We start from the raw sequence: 22,074 nt of genomic DNA on the forward strand, positions 1-22,074 counted from the left end.
CATCCAGATGCCTTTTAAAATGTTGTCATTGTACCAGCCTCCACCACTTCCTCTGGCAGCTCATTCCATACACGCACCACCCTCTGGGTGAAAATCTTTTCCCCCTCTCACTCTAAACATACACCCTCTAGCTTTGGACTCCTTTACTCTTGGGAAAAGACTGTATAAACCTCCATAAGTTCACTTCTCAGCCTCTGGAGAAAATAGCCCCGGCCTATACAGCCTCTCCCTGTTGCTCAAATCCTCCAACCCTGGCAACATCTGTGTCAATGTTTTCTGAACTCTTTCAAGTTTGACAATATCGTTCCGATAGGAAGGAGGCCAGAACTGAATGCAGTGTTCCAAAAGTGGTCTACCCAATGTACAGTAAAGCTGCAACATGACCCCCCCCCAATTCCTGTACTCAATGCACTGACCAATAAAGGCAAGCATACCAAACTTCACTACTCCTGTCTACTTGCGACTCAACGTTCAAGGAACTATCAGCCTGCACACCAAGGTCTCTTTGTTCAGAAATACTGCCCAGCCTCCGCCTGCCTGATGTGATCCTGTGGGTCAGCAAGTGTAGCGAGAGTACACAAGTGCTTGACTCAAGGACAGAGGGAGAGACAGAGGGAGAGACAGAGGGAGAGACAGAGGGAGAGACAGAGGGAGAGACAGAGGGAGAGACAGAGGGAGAGACAGAGGGAGAGACAGAGGGAGAGACAGAGGGAGAGACAGAGGGAGAGACAGAGGGAGAGACAGAGGGAGAGACAGAGGCAGAGACAGAGGGAGAGACAGAGGGAGAGACAGAGGGAGAGACAGAGGGAGAGACAGAGGGAGAGACAGAGGGAGAGACAGAGGGAGAGACAGAGGGAGAGACAGAGGGAGAGACAGAGGGAGAGACAGAGGGAGAGACAGAGGGAGAGACAGCAATCACGGCTCACAGAGAAGGAGCCCTAACTCACAAAGGGAGACCCCGAACCTTTTTTCCATGGGGGCCAAGTCAGGGAGTGAGTTCGACCTGCCAACTCTCACAGACAGGAGGGAAAAACAGCTGAAGGGAACTGGAGAGGTTAATATTACCTTCAAAAGGGAAGGAATGGACGGGAGGACATGGGTTCAAGCTGATTAGTGATAAACTGATTAACCAATCAGCCATCGACAGTTATAATGCAGAGTGGGCTGGTGAAAATCTCTGAAATTATCCGGTTAGTGGGAGTGCAGCATTATTTCTGTTTTTCCTCAGGAGGATGCGATCAAAGGGGGCCAGGGTCTGCAAAGATCTGACCGGCAGCGCTGGGATAATAGCCAGAATCAAGAACAAGGAGATAGTGAGGAGTGCAGATGCAGGTAATGTGGCGACCAGAACTGGATGCAGTATTCCAAATGCGGCCAGACGTGCCAACTTGTGAATCAGACCAACTAGACCTTCCTCCAGATCATTGATGTATATCACAAATAGCAGTGGTCCCAGCACAGATCCCTGTGGAACAAGTCTCCATTTTGAGAAACTCCGTGAGACTACTACACGGTCTCCTGCTGCCCAGCCTGTTCTCTATGCGTTTAGCTAGTACACCCTGGATCCTATGCAACTTCAGTTTCTCCATCAGCCTCCCATGGGGAACCTTATCAAACGCTTTACTGAAGTCCGTATATGACATCTACAACCCTTCCCTCAATCAATTTTGTCACGTTTTCAAGGAATTCTACGAGATTTGTAAGACATGACCTCCCCTGCACAAAACAATCTGCCTACCACTGATAAGCCCATTTTCTTTCAAATGTAAATCGATCCTATCCCCTCAGTATCTTCTCCAGTAGCTTCCCTCCCACTGCCATCAGGCTCACCAGTTTATAATTACCTGGATTAACCCTGGTTTCCTTCTTTAAGGAGGAGACACCCATAGCAATTCCCCAATCCTCCTGTGTTCAAGGATGCGACAAAGATATCTGTTAAAGCCCCAGCTATTTCCTCTCTCTCTTTTCCCTCAGTAACCTGGGAAAGATCCCATCCGGACCTGGGGACTTGTCCACCTTAATGTCTTTAAGAATACCCAACAATTCCTCTCTCCTTGTGCCGACGTGACCGCGAGTAATCAAACATCTATCCCTAACCTCAACATCCGCCATGTCCCTCACCTCGGGTGAATACCTATGCAAAGTATTCGTTAAAGAATCTCACCCATTCCCTCGGAGTCCTCACATAACTTTCCGCCTTTGTCCTTGAGTGGGCCAACCCTTTCTCGAGTTACCCTCTTGCTCCTTATATATTAATAACAGACTTTGGGGTTTTCCTTAACCCTGTTTGCTAAAGATATCTCATGACCCCTTTTAGCCCTCTTAATTCCTCATTTCAGATTGGTCCTACTTTCCCGATATTCGTCCATAGCTTTGTCTGCCTTCAGTCACCTAGCCCTTATGTATACATCCTTTTTCCTCTTAGCCACTCTCATAGTTTCACCTGTCTTCATTGGTTCCCTAATCTTGCCATTTCTACCTCTCATTTTCACGGGAACATCTTTCTCCTGAACTCTAATCAGCCTCTCTTTAAAAAAGTGTCCCACATACTGAATGTGGAATTCCCTTTAAAGGCCTGCTCCCAATCCACATTCCCCAGCTCCTGACGAATTTTGCTATAATCGGCCTTCCCCCCCCAGTTTAGCCCTCTTCCTTTAGGACCATTCTCGTCTTTGTCCATGAGTATTCTAAAACTTATGGAATTGTGATCACTATTCCCAAAGTAATCCCCCACTGAAACCTCACCCACCTGGCCGGGCCCACTCCCCAACACCGGGTCCTGGATGGCCCCTTCCACAGTTGCAGTACCTACATAATGCTCCAGAAAACCCTCCTGGATGCTCCTTACAAATTCTGCTCCACCCAGACCTCGACCACTCAGTGATCCCAGTCCATGTTGGGAAAATTAAAATCTCCCATCACCGCCACCCTGTTGCTCCTCCATCTTGCTGTGATCTCTCTACATATTTGTGCCTCTATCTCACTCGCTGATGGGAGGCCTGCCCCAACATTGTTACCACACCCTTCCTGTTTCTGAGCTCTGCCCATATTGCCTCACTGCTCGAGTCCTCCATCGTGCCCCCCTTCAGCACAGCTGTGATATCCTCCCTGACTAGTAACGCAACTCCTCCATCACTTGTACCTCCCTCTCTATCCCGTCTGAAGCATCGATAATCTGGGAGGTTTAGTTGCCAGTCATGCCCTCCCCTCTACCAAGTCTCAGTAATAGCAATAACATCGAACTCCCAGGTAAAAGGGACCAGTGGGGCAACTTTTAAATGCAGAGGGTGGTATGTGTATGGAAGGAGCTGCCAGATAAAGTGGTAGATGGTGACACAATGGCAACATGTAAAAGGCACCTGACCTGGAATGTGAATAGGAAGGGTTTACAGGGATATGATTAGATTCCCTACAGTGTGGAAACAGGCCCTTCGGCCCAACTAGTCCACACTGACCCCCCGAAGACAGTCCCCTTTCCCTCTGACTAATGCACCTAACAATATGGGGTAATTTAGCACGGCCAATCCACCCTAACGTGCACATCTTTAGACTGTGGGAGGAAACCGGAGCACCCAGAGGAAACCCCACGCAGACACGGGGAGAATGTGCAAACTCCACACAGAGAGTCTGGAATTGAACCTGGGACCCTGGTGCTGAGAGGCAGCAGGGCTAACCCACTGAGCCACCGTGCTGCCCCTGTTGGGCCAAGTGCCAGCAAATGGGAGGAGATTAATTTAAGATATCTGGTCGACGTGGACAAGTCAGAGTGAAGGGTGTGTACCCACGCTGTACAATCCTGGAACTCTAGGTCTGGCAGTGTCTGTGGGGAGATATCAGAGTTAACATTTCAGGCCCAGCGACCCTTCCTCAGAACTGACAAGACTCTGGTCAGACCAGAGGGACTTAAGGCTTTGAAACCAAGGCAAGTGGGCGCAGTGAAGATACAGATGGTCAGGATCTAACAGAAAGATGTGCAAAGGGGCAGAACGGCCTCCTCCCACAATTGGGCAAACCGTAACAATCTGCCTGGGGTGTGGGAGAAGCTGACATGGACCTAGAGTGAGATCACCTTTCCCTCCACGTGCCTGGGGGACATTCCAATGGAGTCTCAGAAAAGCAGGTATGACTAGTTTCCCATTTTAGCTCCTGAGCAGAATTCGGCAAACAGCAACGTTACTACGGCATGCACCATCTTTGATCAGTCCACCCTCAGAGAAACGGCAAGAAGCCACCCAGGCCCCACGCTCACACAGGGCTGGGGGGTTGCCGTGGGAACTAAGTGGGAGAAAACAGAGAGAGCATGTTGTTTTGTAGACAGCTGGGAGCGAGTCAGGCAGGGATCCAATTACACTGCGGTCACACAGCCGTGACATCAGCCCTCAATTCAATGCTAGCTTAATCTCAGAATTACTGCAGGTCCCAGTCCCAGGCCTGATCACACTGCTACTCAACACACGTGGCTCTGGGCTGGAGGGAGGGCCGCGCCGGAGCAGGGTCAGCGCCAGGGGGAGGGGGCTGTGCCGTCACAGCGTCAGTGCCCGGGGGTGAGGGCCGTGCCGGCGCAGGTTCAGCACCGAGGGGAGGGCTGTGCCATCGCAGGGTCAACGCCAGGGGGGAGTGGGCTGCGCCGTCACAGGGTCACGCCGTCGCAGGGTCAACGCCAGGGGGAGGGTCAGAGTGACTGTGCTAAGTGCGAGATGGTCAATGAGTGACCAAATTCTGAAAGTTTCCAAAAGGTTCGAGGGAGACTGCAGTGTGATCAAGAAGGAGCTGACAGCACTGTGGCACTACTTCAGCAGCGGCAGCACCCTCGAACACCCCGTGATATCATCAGCACAATCTCATTCCTGAAGCTACTGTTGGTGTGGAACGACAAAAACAAAATAACCCATCGCCCTTGCAAATCCCAGAAAAGATCGCTGATGTGTTCCTGCCAGCTACCCACCACTCACAGCCCACGACCACACAACACACGCTCCTATCAATGGAGACCACCCTCAGCATTGACCACGCTGTTACCTGTGAGGGGCACAGCGTGTGAAGGGGGTCTGGCAATCACCACCTCCATCAAAAATGATATCCAAGTGAACCAGAAAGCTGGCACTGTGCCAATGGAGTTGGCTGCTGCCCGGGACACAGTGGGACGCTCTGCGTCTGTTCCAAAATCTGACTAGACAGTGCCTCCAACACAGGCGGCGGGGGAGGGGGGGAGCTCTCGAAACACTCCAGCACAGCAACACATTTTCGCATCCACCTTGGGCCCGAAGAGCAGCCAACAGACTATCATGGTATACAGTGCTCGTCGTAACGTCGCCCCTCCCCAGTATCCTGCCAACAATCATCTCATAGTCATAGATGTACAGCACAGAAACAGACCCTTCGGTCCAACTCATTCATGCCATCCAGATATCCCAACCCAATCCAATCCCACCTACCAGCACTTGGCCCATATCCCCCCAAACCCTTCCTATTCATATCCCCATCCAGATGCCTTTTAAATGTGGTCATTGTACCAGCCTCCACCACTTCCTCTGGCAGCTCATTCCATACTGCGTAAAAAAGTTGCTCCTTAGGTCTCTTTTATATCTTACCCCTCTCACACTAAACCTATGCCCTCGAGTCCTGGACTCCCCCACCCCAGGGAAAAGACTTATTTATCTATTTATTCTATCTATGTTCCTCATGATTTTATAAACCTCTATAAAGCCACCCCTCAGCCTCCGACGCTTCAGGGAAAACAGCCCCAGCCTGTTCAGCCTCTCTCAGTAGCTCAGATCCTCCAACCCTGGCAACATCCTTGTAAATATTTTCTGAACCCTTTCAAGTTTCACAACATCTTTCCGATAGGAAGGAGACCAGAATTGCGTGCATTATTCCAACAGTGGCCTAACCAATGTCCTGTACAGCTGCAACATGACCTCCCAACTCCTGTACTCAATACTCTGACCAATAAAGGAAAGCATACCAAACACCTTCTTCACTATCCTATCTACCTGCGACTCCACTTTCAAGGAGCTATGAACCTGCACTCCAAGGTCTCTTTGTTCAGCAACACTCCCTAGGACCTTACCATTAAGTGTATAAATCCTGCTAAGATTTGCTTTCCCAAAATGCAGCACCTCACATTTATCGGAATTAAACTCCATCTGCCACTTCTCAGCCCATTGGCCCATCTGGTCCAGATCCTGTTGTAATCTGAGGTAACCCTCTTCGCTGTCCACTACATCTCCAATTTTGGTGTCATCTGCAAACTTACTAACTGTACCTCTTATGCTCACATCCAAATCATTTATGCAAATGACAAAAAGTAGAGGGCCCAGCACTGATCCTTGTGGCACTCCACTGGTCACAGGCCTCCAGTCTGAAAAACAACCCTCCACCACCACCCTCTGTCTTCTACCTTTGAGCCAGTTCTGTATCCAAATGGCTAGTTCTCCCTGTATTCCATGAGATCTAACCTTGCTAACCAGTCTCCCACGGAACCTTGTCGAACGCCTTACTGAAGTCCATATAAATCACATCTACTGCTCTGCCCTCATCAATCTTCTTTGTTACTTCTGTAATCTGGACATTTCGTAGGATGTCACCATCTATTTACCTACAATCTATATCTTCCATCTCCTTTTCCACAGTAAATACTGATGCAAAATATTCATTTAGTGTCTCCCCCATTTTCTGTGGCTCCACACAAAGACCGCCTTGCTGATCTTTGAGGGGCCCTGTTCTCTCCCTAGTTACCCTTTTGTCCTTAATATATTTGTAAAAACCCTTTGGATTCTCCTTAATTCTATTTACCAAAGCTATCTCATGTCCCCATTTTGCCCTCCTGATTTCCCTCTTCAGTATACTCCTACTGCCTTTATACTCTTCTAAGGATTCACTCGATCTATCCTGTCTATACCTGACATATGCTTCCTTCTTTTTCTTAACCAAACCCTCAATTTCTTTAGTCATCCAGCATTCCCTATACCTACCAACCTTCCCTTTCACCCTGACAGGAATATACTTTCTCTGGATTCTTGTTATCTCATCTCTGAAGGCTTCCCATTTTCCAGCCGTCCCTTTACCTGTGAACATCTGCCTCCAATCAGCTTTCGAAAGTTCTTGCCTAATACCGTCAAAATTGGCCTTTCTCCTTCAGAGAACTTCAACTTTTAGATCTGCTCTATCCTTTTCCATCATTATTTTAAATCTATTAGAATTATGGTTGCTGGCTCCAAAGTGCTCCCCCACTGACACCTCAGTCACCTGCCCTGCCTTAGTTCCCAAGAGTTGGTCAAGTTTGCACCTTCTCTAGTAGGTACATCCACAAACTGAATCAGAAAATTGTCTTGTACACACTTAAGAAATTCCTCTCCAACTAAACCTTTAACACTGTGGCAGTCCCAGTCTATGTTTGGAAAGTTAAAATCCCCTGCCATAACTATCCTATTATTATCTGATCAAGATCCTGATGTACTCTTCGGGATGTACTGTACTGTACATCCTTCTGTGCTGTAACCTTCTTCGCTGCCCACTACCCCTCCGATTTTAGTGTCATCTGCAAACTTACTAACTATACCACTTAGGTTCACATCCAAATCATTTATATAAATGACAAAAAGTAGAGGGCCCAGCACTGATCCTTGTGGCACTCCACTGGTCACAGGCCTCCAGTCTGAAAAACAACCCTCCACCACCACCCTCTGTCTTCTACCTTTGAGCCAGTTCTGTATCCAAATGGCTAGTTCTCCCTGTGTTCCATGAGATCTAATCTCGCTAACCATGAAGAACCTTGTCGAACGCCTTACTGAAGTCTATATAGATCACATCCACTGCTCTGCCCTCATCAATCTTCTTTGTTACATCTTCAAAAAACTCAGTCAAGTTTGTGAGACATGATTTCCCACGCACAAAGCCATGTTGACTATCCCGAATCATGCACATCCTGTCCCTCAGGATTCCCTCCAACAATTTGTGGGCGGCACGGTGGCACAGTGGTTAGCACTGCTGCCTCACAGCGCCTGAGACCCGGGTTCAATTCCCGACTCAGGCGACTGACCGTGTGGAGTTTGCACGTTCTCCCCGTGTCTGCGTGGGTTTCCTCCGGGTGCTCCAGGTTCCTCCCACAGTCCAAAGATGTGCAGGTTAGGTGAATTGGCCATGCTAAATTCCCCGTAGTGTTAGGTAAGGGGTTAATGTAGGGGTACGGGTGGGTTGTGCTTCGGCGGCTCGGTGAGGACTTGTTGGGCCGAAGGGCCTGTTTCCACACGAAGTAATCTAATCTAATCTAATTTGTCCACCACTGAGGTCAGGTTCACTGGCTTGTCCTTACCACCTTTCTTAAATAGTGGCACATTAGCCAACCTCCCATCTTCTGGCACCTCACCGCTGACTATTCTCAAAAGTTCATCTATCGCGCCATACAAGTGCCATCCTTCCATAATCCACGGCTAGATCCTGAAACAAGGAGTTATGAAGCCGACGACCACCATAACACATAGCATCTCACAGGGATTCTTTCCAAACAGGGCACAACCACAATGCCTGAGCCAAATCAGAAGTACACATCCACAAGGACGACCAGGAGCTAAAGCAAGATACTAATCCAACATGCTGGAAGTGACTTGAGATCTGGCTTCGCCTTTTCTGGAACAAAGCTGAGGCAAGTGACTGGTCTGCACTTGGAAGTGCTGCCCCAATGCTCCACACCTCGCAGTTGCCCCACTACGGTACTGTGCTCCAGCAAGGGCTTCCGCATACACACACCTTCTGGACACTGATTGTAACAATGCGTGTCATTACGGGATGTCTCTGCTTACCAGGTCTCCCGACGCTCCCAACCCTCGCAAGCGTCACTCCCCACAAGCGGGTGGAGGGCTGTGCCTACCCACTCCAATAATATCTGCTCAACTCACCAACTCAGTACTTTCCACCTGGCCATATGGAGCGATCCAATAAAGTCAGAGATGTACAGCACGGAAACAGGCCCCTCCGTCCAACTCATCCATGCCGACCAGATATCCGAAATTATTCGAGTACCATGTGACAGCACTAGGCCCATAGCCCTCTAAACCCTTCCTGTCATTGTACCAGCCCCCACCACATCCTCTGGCAGCTCATTCCATACACACACCACCCTCTCTGTGTGAAAATGTTACCCCTTAGGTCTCTTTTATATCTTCCCCTGCTCACCTTAAAACTATGCCCTCTCATTCTGGACACCACCCCTCCTCCCCCACAAACACCGACCCCCAACACCTCACCCCCCCCCACAAACACCGACCCCCAACACCTCACCCCCCCTCCCCCCACAAACACCGACCCCCAACACCTCACCCCCCCTCCCCCCACAAACACCGACCCCCAACACCTCACCCCCCCTCCCCCCACAAACACCGACCCCCAACACCTCACCCCCCCTCCCCCCACAAACACCGACCCCCAACACCTCACCCCCCCTCCCCCCACAAACACCGACCCCCAACACCTCACCCCCCCTCCCCCCACAAACACCGACCCCCAACACCTCCCCCCCCCCCCCCCACAAACACCGACCCCCAACACCTCACCCCCCTCCCCCCACAAACACCGACCCCCAACACCTCACCCCCCCTCCCCCCACAAACACCGACCCCCAACACCTCACCCCCCCCACAAACACCGACCCCCAACACCTCACCCCCCCTCCCCCACAAACACAGACCCCCAACACCTCACCCCCCCTCCCCCACAAACACCGACCCCCAACACCTCACCCCCCCTCCCCCACAAACACCGACCCCCAACACCTCACCCCCCCTCCCCCACAAACACCGACCCCCAACACCTCACCCCCCCTCCCCCACAAACACCGACCCCCAACACCTCACCCCCCGTCCCCCCACAAACACCGACCCCCAACACCTCACCCCCCCTCCCCCCACAAACACCGACCCCCAACACCTCACCCCCCCTCCCCCCACAAACACCGACCCCCAACACCTCACCCCCCCTCCCCCCACGAGGGGAGACCCCCAGCCCCTGGCCCCATGCTCCGGGGTGACCCCCAGCCCCTGGCCCCATGCTCCGGGGTGACCCCCAGCCCCTGGCCCCATGCTCCGGGGTGACCCCCAGCCCCTGGCCCCATGCTCCGGGGTGACCCCCAGCCCCTGGCCCCATGCTCCGGGGTGACCCCCAGCCCCTGGCCCCATGCTCCGGGGTAGCCCCTGGCCCCATGCTCCGGGGTGACCCCCAGCCCCTGGCCCCATGCTCCGGGGTGACCCCCAGCCCCTGGCCCCATGCTCCGGGGTGACCCCCAGCCCCTGGCCCCATGCTCCGGGGTGACCCCCAGCCCCTGGCCCCATGCTCCGGGGTGACCCCCAGCCCCTGGCCCCATGCTCCGGGGAGACCCCCAGCCCCTGGCCCCATGCTCCGGGGAGACCCCCAGCCCCTGGCCCCATGCTCCGGGGAGACCCCCAGCCCCTGGCCCCATGCTCCGGGGTAGCCCCTGGCCCCATGCTCCGGGGTAGCCCCTGGCCCCATGCTCCGGGGTAGCCCCTGGCCCCATGCTCCGGGGTAGCCCCTGGCCCCATGCTCCGGGGTAGCCCCTGGCCCCATGCTCCGGGGTAGCCCCTGGCCCCTGGCCCCATGCTCCGGGGTAGCCCCTGGCCCCATGCTCCGGGGTGACCCCCAGCCCCTGGCCCCATGCTCCGGGGTAGCCCCTGGCCCCATGCTCCGGGGTGACCCCCAGCCCCTGGCCCCATGCTCCGGGGAGACCCCCAGCCCCTGGCCCCATGCTCCGGGGTGACCCCCAGCCCCTGGCCCCATGCTCCGGGGTGACCCCCAGCCCCTGGCCCCATGCTCCGGGGTGACCCCCAGCCCCTGGCCCCATGCTCCGGGGTGACCCCCAGCCCCTGGCCCCATGCTCCGGGGAGACCCCCAGCCCCTGGCCCCATGCTCCGGGGTGACCCCCAGCCCCTGGCCCCATGCTCCGGGGTGACCCCCAGCCCCTGGCCCCATGCTCCGGGGTGACCCCCAGCCCCTGGCCCCATGCTCCGGGGTAGCCCCTGGCCCCATGCTCCGGGGTGACCCCCAGCCCCTGGCCCCATGCTCCGGGGTGACCCCCAGCCCCTGGCCCCATGCTCCGGGGTAGCCCCTGGCCCCATGCTCCGGGGTGACCCCCAGCCCCTGGCCCCATGCTCCGGGGTGACCCCCAGCCCCTGGCCCCATGCTCCGGGGTGACCCCCAGCCCCTGGCCCCATGCTCCGGGGTGACCCCCAGCCCCTGGCCCCATGCTCCGGGGTGACCCCCAGCCCCTGGCCCCATGCTCCGGGGTGACCCCCCCGGCTGCCCGGTACCTACTTGAAGCCCAGGCCCCGCAGGTGCTGGCCGATTAACCGGATCACGTCCTCGTCCGCCCGCGACAGCCTCTTCTTCTTCCGGCCGCTGCCGGCCGGCGGCTGGCTCTCGGTGTGCGGCCCGAGTGTGCCCGCGTCCAGGCCGAGGCCGAGCCCCAGGCCCAGGCCGAGGCCCAGGCCGGGCCCGGGCCCGGGCCCGCTGTGAGGGAGCTGGCCGTTGGCGGCGCTGAGGTGCCCGGGCTGTGCGCCGTTGGTGCTGGGCAGGCCCTGAGCCGGCGGTGTCTGCTGCTGCTGCTGCTGCATGGAGCTGGAGCCGGCGGTGCCGCTGAGCGGGCCCGCGCTGCTCGGGAGGACGGAGCGGAGGCGGCGCCGGCGGCGGTGAGGACCGGGCCCCGAGCCGCTGGCGGACAGTCGCTGCTTCTTCCTGGGAGGGGGAGGGCCGTGAGGCGGCGGCGGAGACGCTCCACCGGGCTCCGAGTCCGACGATGAGGCCAGAGTGCTGCGTGAGGCGGCGGCGGCGCTGACGAGAGGCCGCGGTCCCGCAGCTCCTGGACTGGGCCCCGGCTCGGCGAGGCGCGTCATCAAAACATGCGCGGTGACGTCACGACGTCGCGCCGTCTCGTCATCCCGCTCGTCCGTTACGTCACAACCCCGAACTAAGCTGACGTCACCACTGCCCGCTTGTCTAGTGACGTCACGGCCTCGTGCGCCTATTTAATGGAGTCACACGCCCCCGTCCCCCCCACCAAAGCTCCGGATGTCACCAGTTGTTGCACCACTGGTTCATGTCAATGGTTATCGCTTGCTTTGTGACATCATCATTTCTAGCCCACATTGTGACATCACCAGTTCTAGCCCACTCCATGACATCACCAGTTCTAGCCCACTTGGTGACATCACTGGTTCTCGCCAGATCCACAACGTCATTCATCCCCCCCACCCAATTCCAAGACATCATCAATTTTCATCCCCTTCTGCCCGACCTTTGACATCACCCATTCTTGTGCACCTCATGTAGAGGCCCCAAGAAGTCACCGATTCATGGTCAGTCCGTGTCATCACTGGTTCGAGCCCGCTCCATGAAGTCACTGGTTCATGACGTCATCAGTTCTTGCCGCCCGGTGATGTCACCGATTCTCGATCACTCCATGACATCACTCATTCTCGCCTGTACCATGACATCACGGGATCTCAGCCGTTGCATGAAGTCACCGGTTTTTGCCTACACCATGACATCACCAGTTCTTGCTGGCCCCGTAAGCTCGCGGGTTCTCGCCCATGCCCTGAATTCACCAGTTCCCGCCGTGATGTCAGAGGGCTCCCATCGTCCCTCCAGGGCCCGAGCCAAGGGCTTTGGTTGACATTTTTGCGGAGAATGCTCCCAGCTTGTTTGGCCAACTTCTCAATCCTTCTCCAGTCCGATGTGCAGAGTGTATGGGCTCTGTCTTCCTACCAGATCCCCCTCCCTAGGAGGCACACAGTCACAAAATTGGGCCTGCAATCTGATAACGTACCATAATTGGGCCCAATTATGTCGTTTTGTGAAGAAAATTCCTCAGGAAATCTCTCTTCATTCCCTGACACAGGACGTCGAGATCCCTGACCCAGATCAGAGGGGACAGAATTCTGCACCTCCCTCATAACGGGTGATGCCAGTCTGGACGACATATGGTGTTAACGATGAAACATTAGCTGAGTCTATTGAGGCTGGAGTGGAGGCCTTTCCAACGTTATCACAATGGTCTTCCATTAGGCAGCTTGCAGGGTATGTCTGATAACACCTTTGAAGAAGAAAACGGGATGGGAAGCTTGTAAATGCCGGAAGGTTCTTCAGCAATTCTGAAACGTGGGAATGATGTTCTACCTGCACACTAGAGCCCAGAAATTTCTTCACCTTTGTCAGGTGTTCTGGATACATCTTGCAGTCCATGCTGAATTGCCTTCCATCCCCTCTTGTCATCAGGAATAATTTGCGGCAACTTCAGACGCAGCCTTTTCCCTCCTGATTCCAAGTCTTCCAGTGGAAGCAGCAACTTCCCAGGAGATTTTCCCTAATTTTTCACAAACGTTATGCGACTTCTTCAAAGAAATGAATCTGTATCTTCCCAAAGATTCACTCCTGTCCTTGCTCTAAACGTGAAAGTATGGTACAAAGATCTGGGGATGTCATACTGTGTATTGACTATGTCTTTAGAATGAATCGAGAAATAATGGTTTTAAAACCAAAGTTTTAAAACGATTGCTGCACGTTTTGTAAAGCAACTAACCTGACACTTATTGCAAGCAGTAATTGAAAATGGTTGCGGATGAACTGGAACTGAGGGGGGTGTATTAAGACGGAGCTTTGGTTCGCAATGAGAAGTTGCTGTTCAATGGACTAGTGACCAATTATCGATGACAAACACCTTTTGATTTGTTCTCAGGCGACTCAACATCTTAAGGATGAGAATAAGGTACTGAGAGAAATTACTCGATCTCCATCAGTTCAGGAGCAGTCGCTCTCTGTTCTCTGCAGTCAAAGCACACTTTAAAGCTGACGAAAACCCATTTATCTTTCCGTCAACAGTTGTTAAATGCTGTAACTTTTAATTGGTAGGTCAGAGACATTTTATTAGTGAACCAGCCACCCTGTGCCTTTTGCAAACCAGTGAAAGAATCTGGAAGAAGACAACTGAAAAGCAAGGTTCCGACCAGCGTGAGAATTACATGGGTTCGTACTTTTAAAGTATTATTTTAACTCATGACATGTGGGAGTCGCAGGTACATAGAACATAGAACAATACAGCACAGAACAGGCCCTTCGGCCCACGATGTTGTGCCGAACATCTATCCTAGATTAAGCACCCATCCATGTACCTATCCAATTGCCGCTTAAAGGTCGCCAATGATTCTGACTCTACCACTCCCACGGGCAGCACGTTCCATGCCCCCACCACTCTCTGGGTAAAGAACCCACCCCTGACATCTCCCCTACACCTTCCACCCTTCACCTTAAATTTATGTCCCCTTGTAACACTCTGTTGTACCCGGGGAAAAAGTTTCTGACTGTCTACTCTATCTATTCCTCTGATCATCTTATAAACCTCTATCAAGTCACCCCTCATCCTTCGCCGTTCCAACGAGAAAAGGCCGAGAACTCTCAACCTATCCTCGTACGACCTATTCTCCATTCCAGGCAACATCCTGGTAAATCTTCTCTGCACCCTCTCCAAAGCTTCCACATCTTTCCTAAAGTGAGGCGACCAGAACTGCACACAGTACTCCAAATGTGGCCTAACCAAAGTCCTATACAGCTGCAACATCACTTCACGACTCATGAATTCAATCCCTCTGCTAATGAACGCTAATACACCATAGGCCTTCTTACAAGCTCTATCCACCTGAGTGGCAACTTTCAAAGATCTATGAACATAGACCCCAAAATCCCTCTGCTCCTCCACCTTACTAAGAACCCTACCATTAACCCTGTATTCCGCATTCTTATTTGTCCTTCCAAAATAGACATCCTCACACTTGACAGGGTTGAACTCCATCTGCCACTCCTCAGCCCAGCTCTGCATCATATCTAAGTCCCTTTGCAGCCGACAACAGCCCTCCTCACTGTCCACAACTCCACCAATCTTCGTATCATCTGCAAATTTACTGACCCACCCTTCGACTCCCTCATCCAAGTCATTAATAAAAATTACAAACAGCAGAGGACCCAGAACTGATCCCTGCGGAACTCCACTTGTAACTGGGCTCCAGGCTGAATATTTACCATCTACCACCACTCTCTGACTTCGACCGGTTAGCCAGTTTTCTATCCAATTGGCCAAATTTCCCACTATCCCATGCCTCCTGACTTTCCGCATAAGCCTACCATGGGGAACCTTATCAAATGCCTTACTAAAATCCATGTACACTACATCCACTGCTCTACCCTCATCCACATGCTTGGTCACCTCCTCAAAGAATTCAATAAGACTTGTAAGGCAAACCTACCCCTCACAAATCCGTGCTGGCTGTCCCTAATCAAGCAGTGTCTTTCCAGATACTCATAAATCCTATCCCTCAGTACCCTTTCCATTACTTTGCCTACCACCGAAGTAAGACTAACTGGCCTGTAATTCCCGGGGTTATTCCTATTCCCTTTTTTGAACAGGGGCACAATATTCGCCACTCTCCACTCCCCTGGTACCACCCCCGTTGACAGTGAAAACGAAAAGATCATTGCCAACGGCTCTGCAATTTCCTCTCTTGCTTCCCACATAATCCTAGGATATATCCCGTCAGGCCCGGGGGACTTGTCTATCCTTAAATGCCAAACACTTCTTCCTTCCTAACAAGTATCTCCTCTAGCTTACCAGTCCGTTTCATACTCTCCTCTTCAACAATACGGTCCCTCTCATTTGTAAATACTGAAGAAAAGTACTCATTCAAGACCTCTCCTATCTCTTCCGACTCAATACACAGTCTCCCACTACTGTCCTTGATCGGACCTACCCTCGTTCTCGTCATTCTCATGTTTCTCACATACGCATAAAATGCCTTGGGGTTATCCTTGATCCTACCCGCCAAGGATTTTTCATGCCCTCTCTTAGCTCTCCTAATCCCTTTCTTCAGGTCCCTCCTGGCTATCCTGTATCCCTCCACTGCTCTGTCCGAACCCTGTTTCCTCAACCTTATGTAAGCCTCCTTCTTCCTCTTTACTAGACATTCAACCTCCCTCGTCAACCAAGGCTCCCTCACACGACCATCTCTTTCCTGCCTGACAGGTACATACATATCAAGGACACGTCGTATCTGCTCCTTGAAAAAGTTCCACATTTCCACCACATCCTTCCCTGACAGCCTATGCTCCCAAATGTATGCTCCTCAAATCCTGTCTTACAGCATCGTAATTTCCCTTCCCCCAATTGTAAAATCTACCCTGTTGTGCGCACCTATCTCTCTCCATAACCAAGGTGAAAGTCACAGAACTGTGGTCCCCAGAATGCAGTCCAATTGTCCAAATACCTGAAGCCCTCCCTCCTACACCATCCTTGCAGCCATGTGTTCAACTGCACTCTCTCCCTATTCCTTGCCTCACTGACACGTGGCACCAGCAACAACCCAGAGATGACGACTCTGTCCGGCCTAGCTTTTAGCTTCCAGCCTAACTCCCTGAGCTCCTGAATGACCTCTCCACCCCTCTTCCTACCTATGTCGTTGGTGCCAATGTGCACCATGACTGCACACCCTCCTCCTTAAGGATTCTGAAGACACTGTCCAAGACGTCTCGGACCCTGGCACCTGGGAGGCAACAAACCATCCGAGAGTCTCGCCCATGTCCACAGAACCGCCTGTCCGTCCCTCTAACTAGAGAGTCTCCTATAACTAGCGCTCTCCTCCTCTCCCCCTTTCCCTTCTGAGTCTCAGAGCCAGACCTCACGCCACAGACCCGGTCACTGCAGCTTACCCCTGCAAGGCTGTCCCCCTCAACAGTTTCCAAAGCGGTATACATATTGTTTACAGGGAGATGAAGAAGGCATTTGGCACACTTGTCTTCATTGGTCAAAACATTGAGTACAGGAATTGGGACGTGATATTGCAGCTGTACTGGCCAATTTTGGAATACTGCATTCAATTCTGGTCTCCCTGCTGTGGGAAACATTGTTAAACTTGAGAGGGTGCAGAAAAGATTAATAAGAATGTTGCCAGGGTTGGAGGGAGAGGCAGAACAGGCTGGGGTTGTTTTTCCTGGAGCATTGGAGGCTGAGGGGTGACTTTCTAGATGTTTATAAAACCATGAGGGGCATGGACAGGGCAAATTGCCAGGATCTTTTTCACAGGGTGGGGGACTCCAAAACTAGAGAGGCATCAGTTTAAGGTGAGAGGGAAAGATTTAAAAAGGACCTGAGGGGTAAATGTTTCTCCCAGAGGGTGGTCCGTGTATGGAATGAGCTGCCAGAGGAAGTGGTGGAGGCTGGTACAATGACAGCGTTTGAAAGGAATCTGGATGAGTATGTGAATAGAAAGGGTTTAGAGGGATACGGGCCGGATGCTGGGAAATGGGACTTGGTCAGATTGGGACGTCTGGTCAGTATGGACGAGGTGCACCGAACGGCCTGTTTCTGTTCTGTATGGTTCTATGAACTGGCATTGGTTTATCGAGAAAATGAAGGATCATCAGGATCATCTCAGCAATACCGGAATAGGAACAACTGAACTGCCTCCCGGTTTTCCTTCGACAAAAACTATTTTTCTGTGTGTGTGTGTGTGTGTGTGTGTGCGCGCATATTTGTATGTGTGTGTGAATGTGCATATCTGTGTGTGTGAGTATGTGTGTGTGAGAGAGTGTGTGAGTGTGTGTGTGTGAGAGAAAGTGTGTGTGTGAGAGAGAGAAAGTGTGTGTGTGAGAGAGAGTGTGTGTGAGACAGTGTGTGTGTGTGTGTGTGTGAGAGAGAGTGTGTATGAGAGTGTGTGTGTGAGAGAGAGTGTGTGAGTGAGTATGTGCCCGTGTGTGAGTGAGAGAGAGAGAGAGAGAATATGTGAGACAGAGTGTTTGTGTATGTGTGTGAGTGTTAGTGTGTGAGAGTGTGTGTGTGTGTGTGTATGTGTGTGTCTGTGTGCGAGAGAGAGAGTATGTGTGTGTGTGTATGTGTGTGTAGAGAGAGTGTGTATGAGAGAGAGAATGTATGTATGTGAGAGAGAGTGTGTGTGTGTGTCTGTGTGTGTATGTGTGAGAGGGAGTGTTCATTTGTGTGTGAGTGTGTGTGTGTCTGTGTGTGAGAGAGTGTGTCTGTGTAGAGAGAGAGAATGTGTGTATGTGAGTGAGTGTGTGCATGCGTGTGTGAGAGAGAGAGTGTTTGTGTATGTGTGTGAGTGTGCGTGCATGTAAGGATTAGTGTGTGAATGTATGTGTGAGAGAGTATGTGTGAGTGTGTGTGTAGAGAGAGTGAGAGTGTGTGTGTGTGTGTGTGTGTGTATGTGTGAGTGTGTGTGTAGAGAGAGAGAGAGAGAGTGTGTGTGTGTGTGTGTGTGTGTGTGTGTGTGAGAGAGAGAGAGAGAGTGTATGAGAGAGGGAGAAAGTGTATGTGTGAGTGTGTCTGTGTGTGTGATGATTTGGAGATGCCGGTGTTGGACTGGGGTGTACAAAGTTAAAAATCACACAACACCAGGTTATAGTCCAACAGGTTTAATTGGAAGCACACTAGCTTTCGGAGTGACGCTCCTTCATCAGGTGATTGTGTGTGTAAGAGAGTGTGTCTGTGTGAGCGAGAGAATGCGTGTGAGGAAGTGTGCCTGTGTGAAAGTGTGTGTGAGTGAGTATGTGCATGTGTGTGTGTCTGTGTGTGTGTGTGAGAAAGAGAGGGAGAGAGAGAGAGAATGTGTGAGAGAGAGTGTGTTTGCGTGTGTGTGAGAGTGTGCGTGTGCGTGTGAGGGTTAGTGTGTGAGTGTGCCAATGTTAGAGAGAGAGTGTGTGCGTGTGTCGGTGTGAGAGAGAGAGAAAGTGAGTGACTGTGAGAAAGAGAGTGTGTGTGTGTGTATTCATTTTTCTGTCTGTCTGTCTTTGTATCGTCTGTGTGTCTGTCCGTTTGTGTGAGTGTGTGTATCTGTCTGTCTGTGTCAGTCTGTGTGCATGTGTGTGTGTGTGTGTTTATATGAGTCTATCTCTATCTCTGTGTGTGTGTGTGTGTCTGTGTGTATGTGTGAGGGTGTGTGTGTATGGGTGCCTGCATGGGTGGAGTTTATAAGAGGATTATAGTTTTAATTTTCAGTGTTAAATGCTGACTGTAAGTGTCTAATTATCAGCGAGAGTCTAATTATCAGTATGAAACAGTCAATCTTGCTCAGAACAGGAGGCTGCTGTGTTTTTCTACCAGCCCAGCTCTGAAAACCAGGTGAAGCAGGAATGTTTGCATCCTAACTGAACACCCTTGAACTTTTGTAATAACTCTGGGGATAGCAGGGATTGATTCTCAGTGTGCTACACTGGGGTGGGGTATTAAATGGCAAGACTCCACAGCCCTTCCTGAGGGGGCCATTTCACCATTCACCCCCTGTCTTTCATTGCTGGATGGTGTCCCTCAACAAAAGGTGGACTAGATTACTTCCAGTGTGGAAACAGGCCCTTCGGCCCAACAAGTCCACACCGACCCGCCGAAGCGCAGCCCACCCATACCCCTACATTTACCCCCTTACCTAACACTATGGGCAATTTAGCATGGCCAATTCACCTGACCTGCACAGGACTGTGGGAGGAAACCGGAGCACCCGGAGGAAACCCACATAGACACGGGGAGAACGTGCAAACTCCACACAGACAGTCGCCTGAAGCGGGAATTGAACCCGGGTCTCTGGCGCTGTGAGGCAGCAGTGCTAACCCACTGTGCCACCGTGCCGCCCACAAATAGAGGTACTGTGAAAGTGCCTTTGAGCTAATGTCCTGCTGCTCCACTTTGTAGGATAGGAACGTGGAAGGATTAGGAAGCCTCGCACTCGAATCTGTGTCCCACTGAGTTTGCTGGGAGATGGTCACCGGGTCAAAGGAGGTCTACAGCACAGAATAAGGCCCTTCAGCCCAGCGAGTCAAAAACAGCCACTGAATTATACTAATCCCATTTCTCCAGCACTTGGCGTTGTAAATCGAAGTTCTTCTTCAATGCGATGACGGGTTCTGCCTGTCCCCACCTTCACAGGCAGTGAGCTCCAGAATCCCACCTGTGGCAGTACGGTGCCTTTAAGAGGGATTTGTTCTGGACTGTTTCTTTTGCAGAGTGGAGTTATTACCCCAAGGCTGGAATGTCTGCTTCCAAAGCAGTGGGGAAACAGCGTTCAGCTGCTTGAGTGTTTTCTTCATATTAGACAGAAGAAGCATGGACGGGTACAGTCAGGCTGCCACACACCCAGGTTTTAGATTTAGCTTACAGTCAGGGGTTGAAGCTGCTGGATATAGCTCACTCTCTGATGCAGCTAAAAGTTTACTTTCTCTCTCTGCTTCTAGATGGTTTAATCTTCCCTTGGACAGGTGAGAGAATTCTGTTTTGCTGTATTTGTCTTTGCCAAGGGTGTTTATGGGATGCTGCTATATTGGAACAGTTGGTGATTGATAGTTAAATAATATATTATTTGATTTCATTTATTAATAGAGTTAAAGTTATACCACTTCCTCATTTGTATTTTAACTGTGCTGCAAGAATAAAGAGTGCTTTACTTAAAGCCTAGTGATGGGCTAATCAATCACCTCTAGAACACAGTTCTTACACTTGCATTTAAGTAAAATAGAAAGTGAGGGTCTAGCCACTTTTGAGAAGATTTGTAGCTCAGGTTGAGGTTCTGGATGTAGGTTTGCTCGCTGAGCTGGAAGGTTCGTTTTCAGACGTTTCGTCACCAAACTAGGTAACATCTTCAGTGAGCCTCCGGATGAAGCACTGCTGATGATTCTTGCTTTCTATTTATATCTTTGGGTTAGTGATGTCATTTCCTGTGGTTTCCAACCCAATCCAAGGAAACCCAAATACATAGATAGCAAGCAGGAATCATCAGCAATGCTTCATCCGGAGGCTCACTGAAGATGTTGCCTAGTAGGGTGACGAAACATCTGAACATGAATCCTCCAGCTGAGCGAACAAACCTACATCCAGTTAGGATCAAGGCTACCTCCTTGATATATTTTGAGGGTGTTTGTTTGTGGGCCCTTGTCCTGATCAAAGTCTCCAGTTTCAGGTTGGGTTTATTTTTCACTGGGGATACATAAAATCCCTACACGGTGGAAACAGACCATTTGGCCCAACAAGTCCACATCAACCCTCTGAAGAGTATCCCACCCAGACCTATTTGCCTAACTTATTACTCTGCATTCCCCCAGACTAATGTACCTAACCCACGCATTCCTGGACACCATGAGGCAATTTAGCACGGCCAATCCACCCTAACCTGCACATCCCTGGGCACTATGGGACAATTTAGCACGGCCAATCCACCCTAACCTGTACATCCCTGGGCACTATGGGACAATTTATCACGGCCAATGCATACTAACCTGCACATCCCTGGGCACTATGGGACAATTTAGCATGGCCAATCCACCCTAACCTGCACATATCTGGGCACTATGGGACAATTTAGCAAGGCCAATCCACCCTAACCTGCATACCTTGGGAACTATGGGGCAATTTAGCACGGCCAATCCACCCTATCCTGCACATCCTTGGGCAGTATGGGACAATTTAGCACGGCCAATCCACCCCTAACCTGTACATCCCTGGGCACTATGGGACAATTTAGTATGGCCAATCCACCCTAACTTGCACATCCCTGGGCACTATGGGACAATTTAGCACGGCCAATCAACCCCTAACCTGCACATCCCTGGCACTATGGGACAATTTAGCACGGCCAATCCACCCTAACCTGCACATCCGTGGGCACTATGGGACAATTTAGCACGGCCAATCAACCCCTAACCTGCACATCCCTGGCACTATGGGACAATTTAGCACAGCCAATCCACCCTAACCTGCACATCCGTGGGCACTATGGGACAATTTAGCACGGCCAATCCACCCCTAACCTGCACATCCCTGGCACTATGGGACAATTTAGCACGGCCAATCCACCCTAACCTGCACATCCCTGGGCACTATGGGACAATTTAGCATGGCCAATCCACCCTAACCTGCACATCCCTGGACACTATGGGACAATTTAACATGGCCAATCCAGCCTAACCTGCACATCCCTGAGGACGATGGGACAATTTAGCACGGCCAATCCACCCTAACCTGCACAT

At 51.7% G+C, this 22,074-nt stretch overlaps 1 protein-coding gene across 1 annotated transcript in view; it reads right to left on the minus strand.

The window, feature by feature from the left end:
• Positions 1-11,920, minus strand: part of LOC132836225 (WD repeat-containing protein 26-like) — a 57,427-nt gene extending 45,507 nt beyond the window's left edge. Inside the window, exon 1 of the mRNA XM_060855554.1 lies at positions 11,323-11,920. Coding sequence (XP_060711537.1) covers positions 11,323-11,900 — 578 coding nt within the window. The 5' untranslated portion in view covers positions 11,901-11,920. The remainder of the gene's footprint in view (positions 1-11,322) is intronic.
• Positions 11,921-22,074: the final 10,154 nt, after the last annotated feature.

The sequence above is a fragment of the Hemiscyllium ocellatum genome, chromosome 46, assembly GCF_020745735.1.
Source record: "Hemiscyllium ocellatum isolate sHemOce1 chromosome 46, sHemOce1.pat.X.cur, whole genome shotgun sequence".
Taxonomy (NCBI): domain Eukaryota; kingdom Metazoa; phylum Chordata; class Chondrichthyes; order Orectolobiformes; family Hemiscylliidae; genus Hemiscyllium; species Hemiscyllium ocellatum.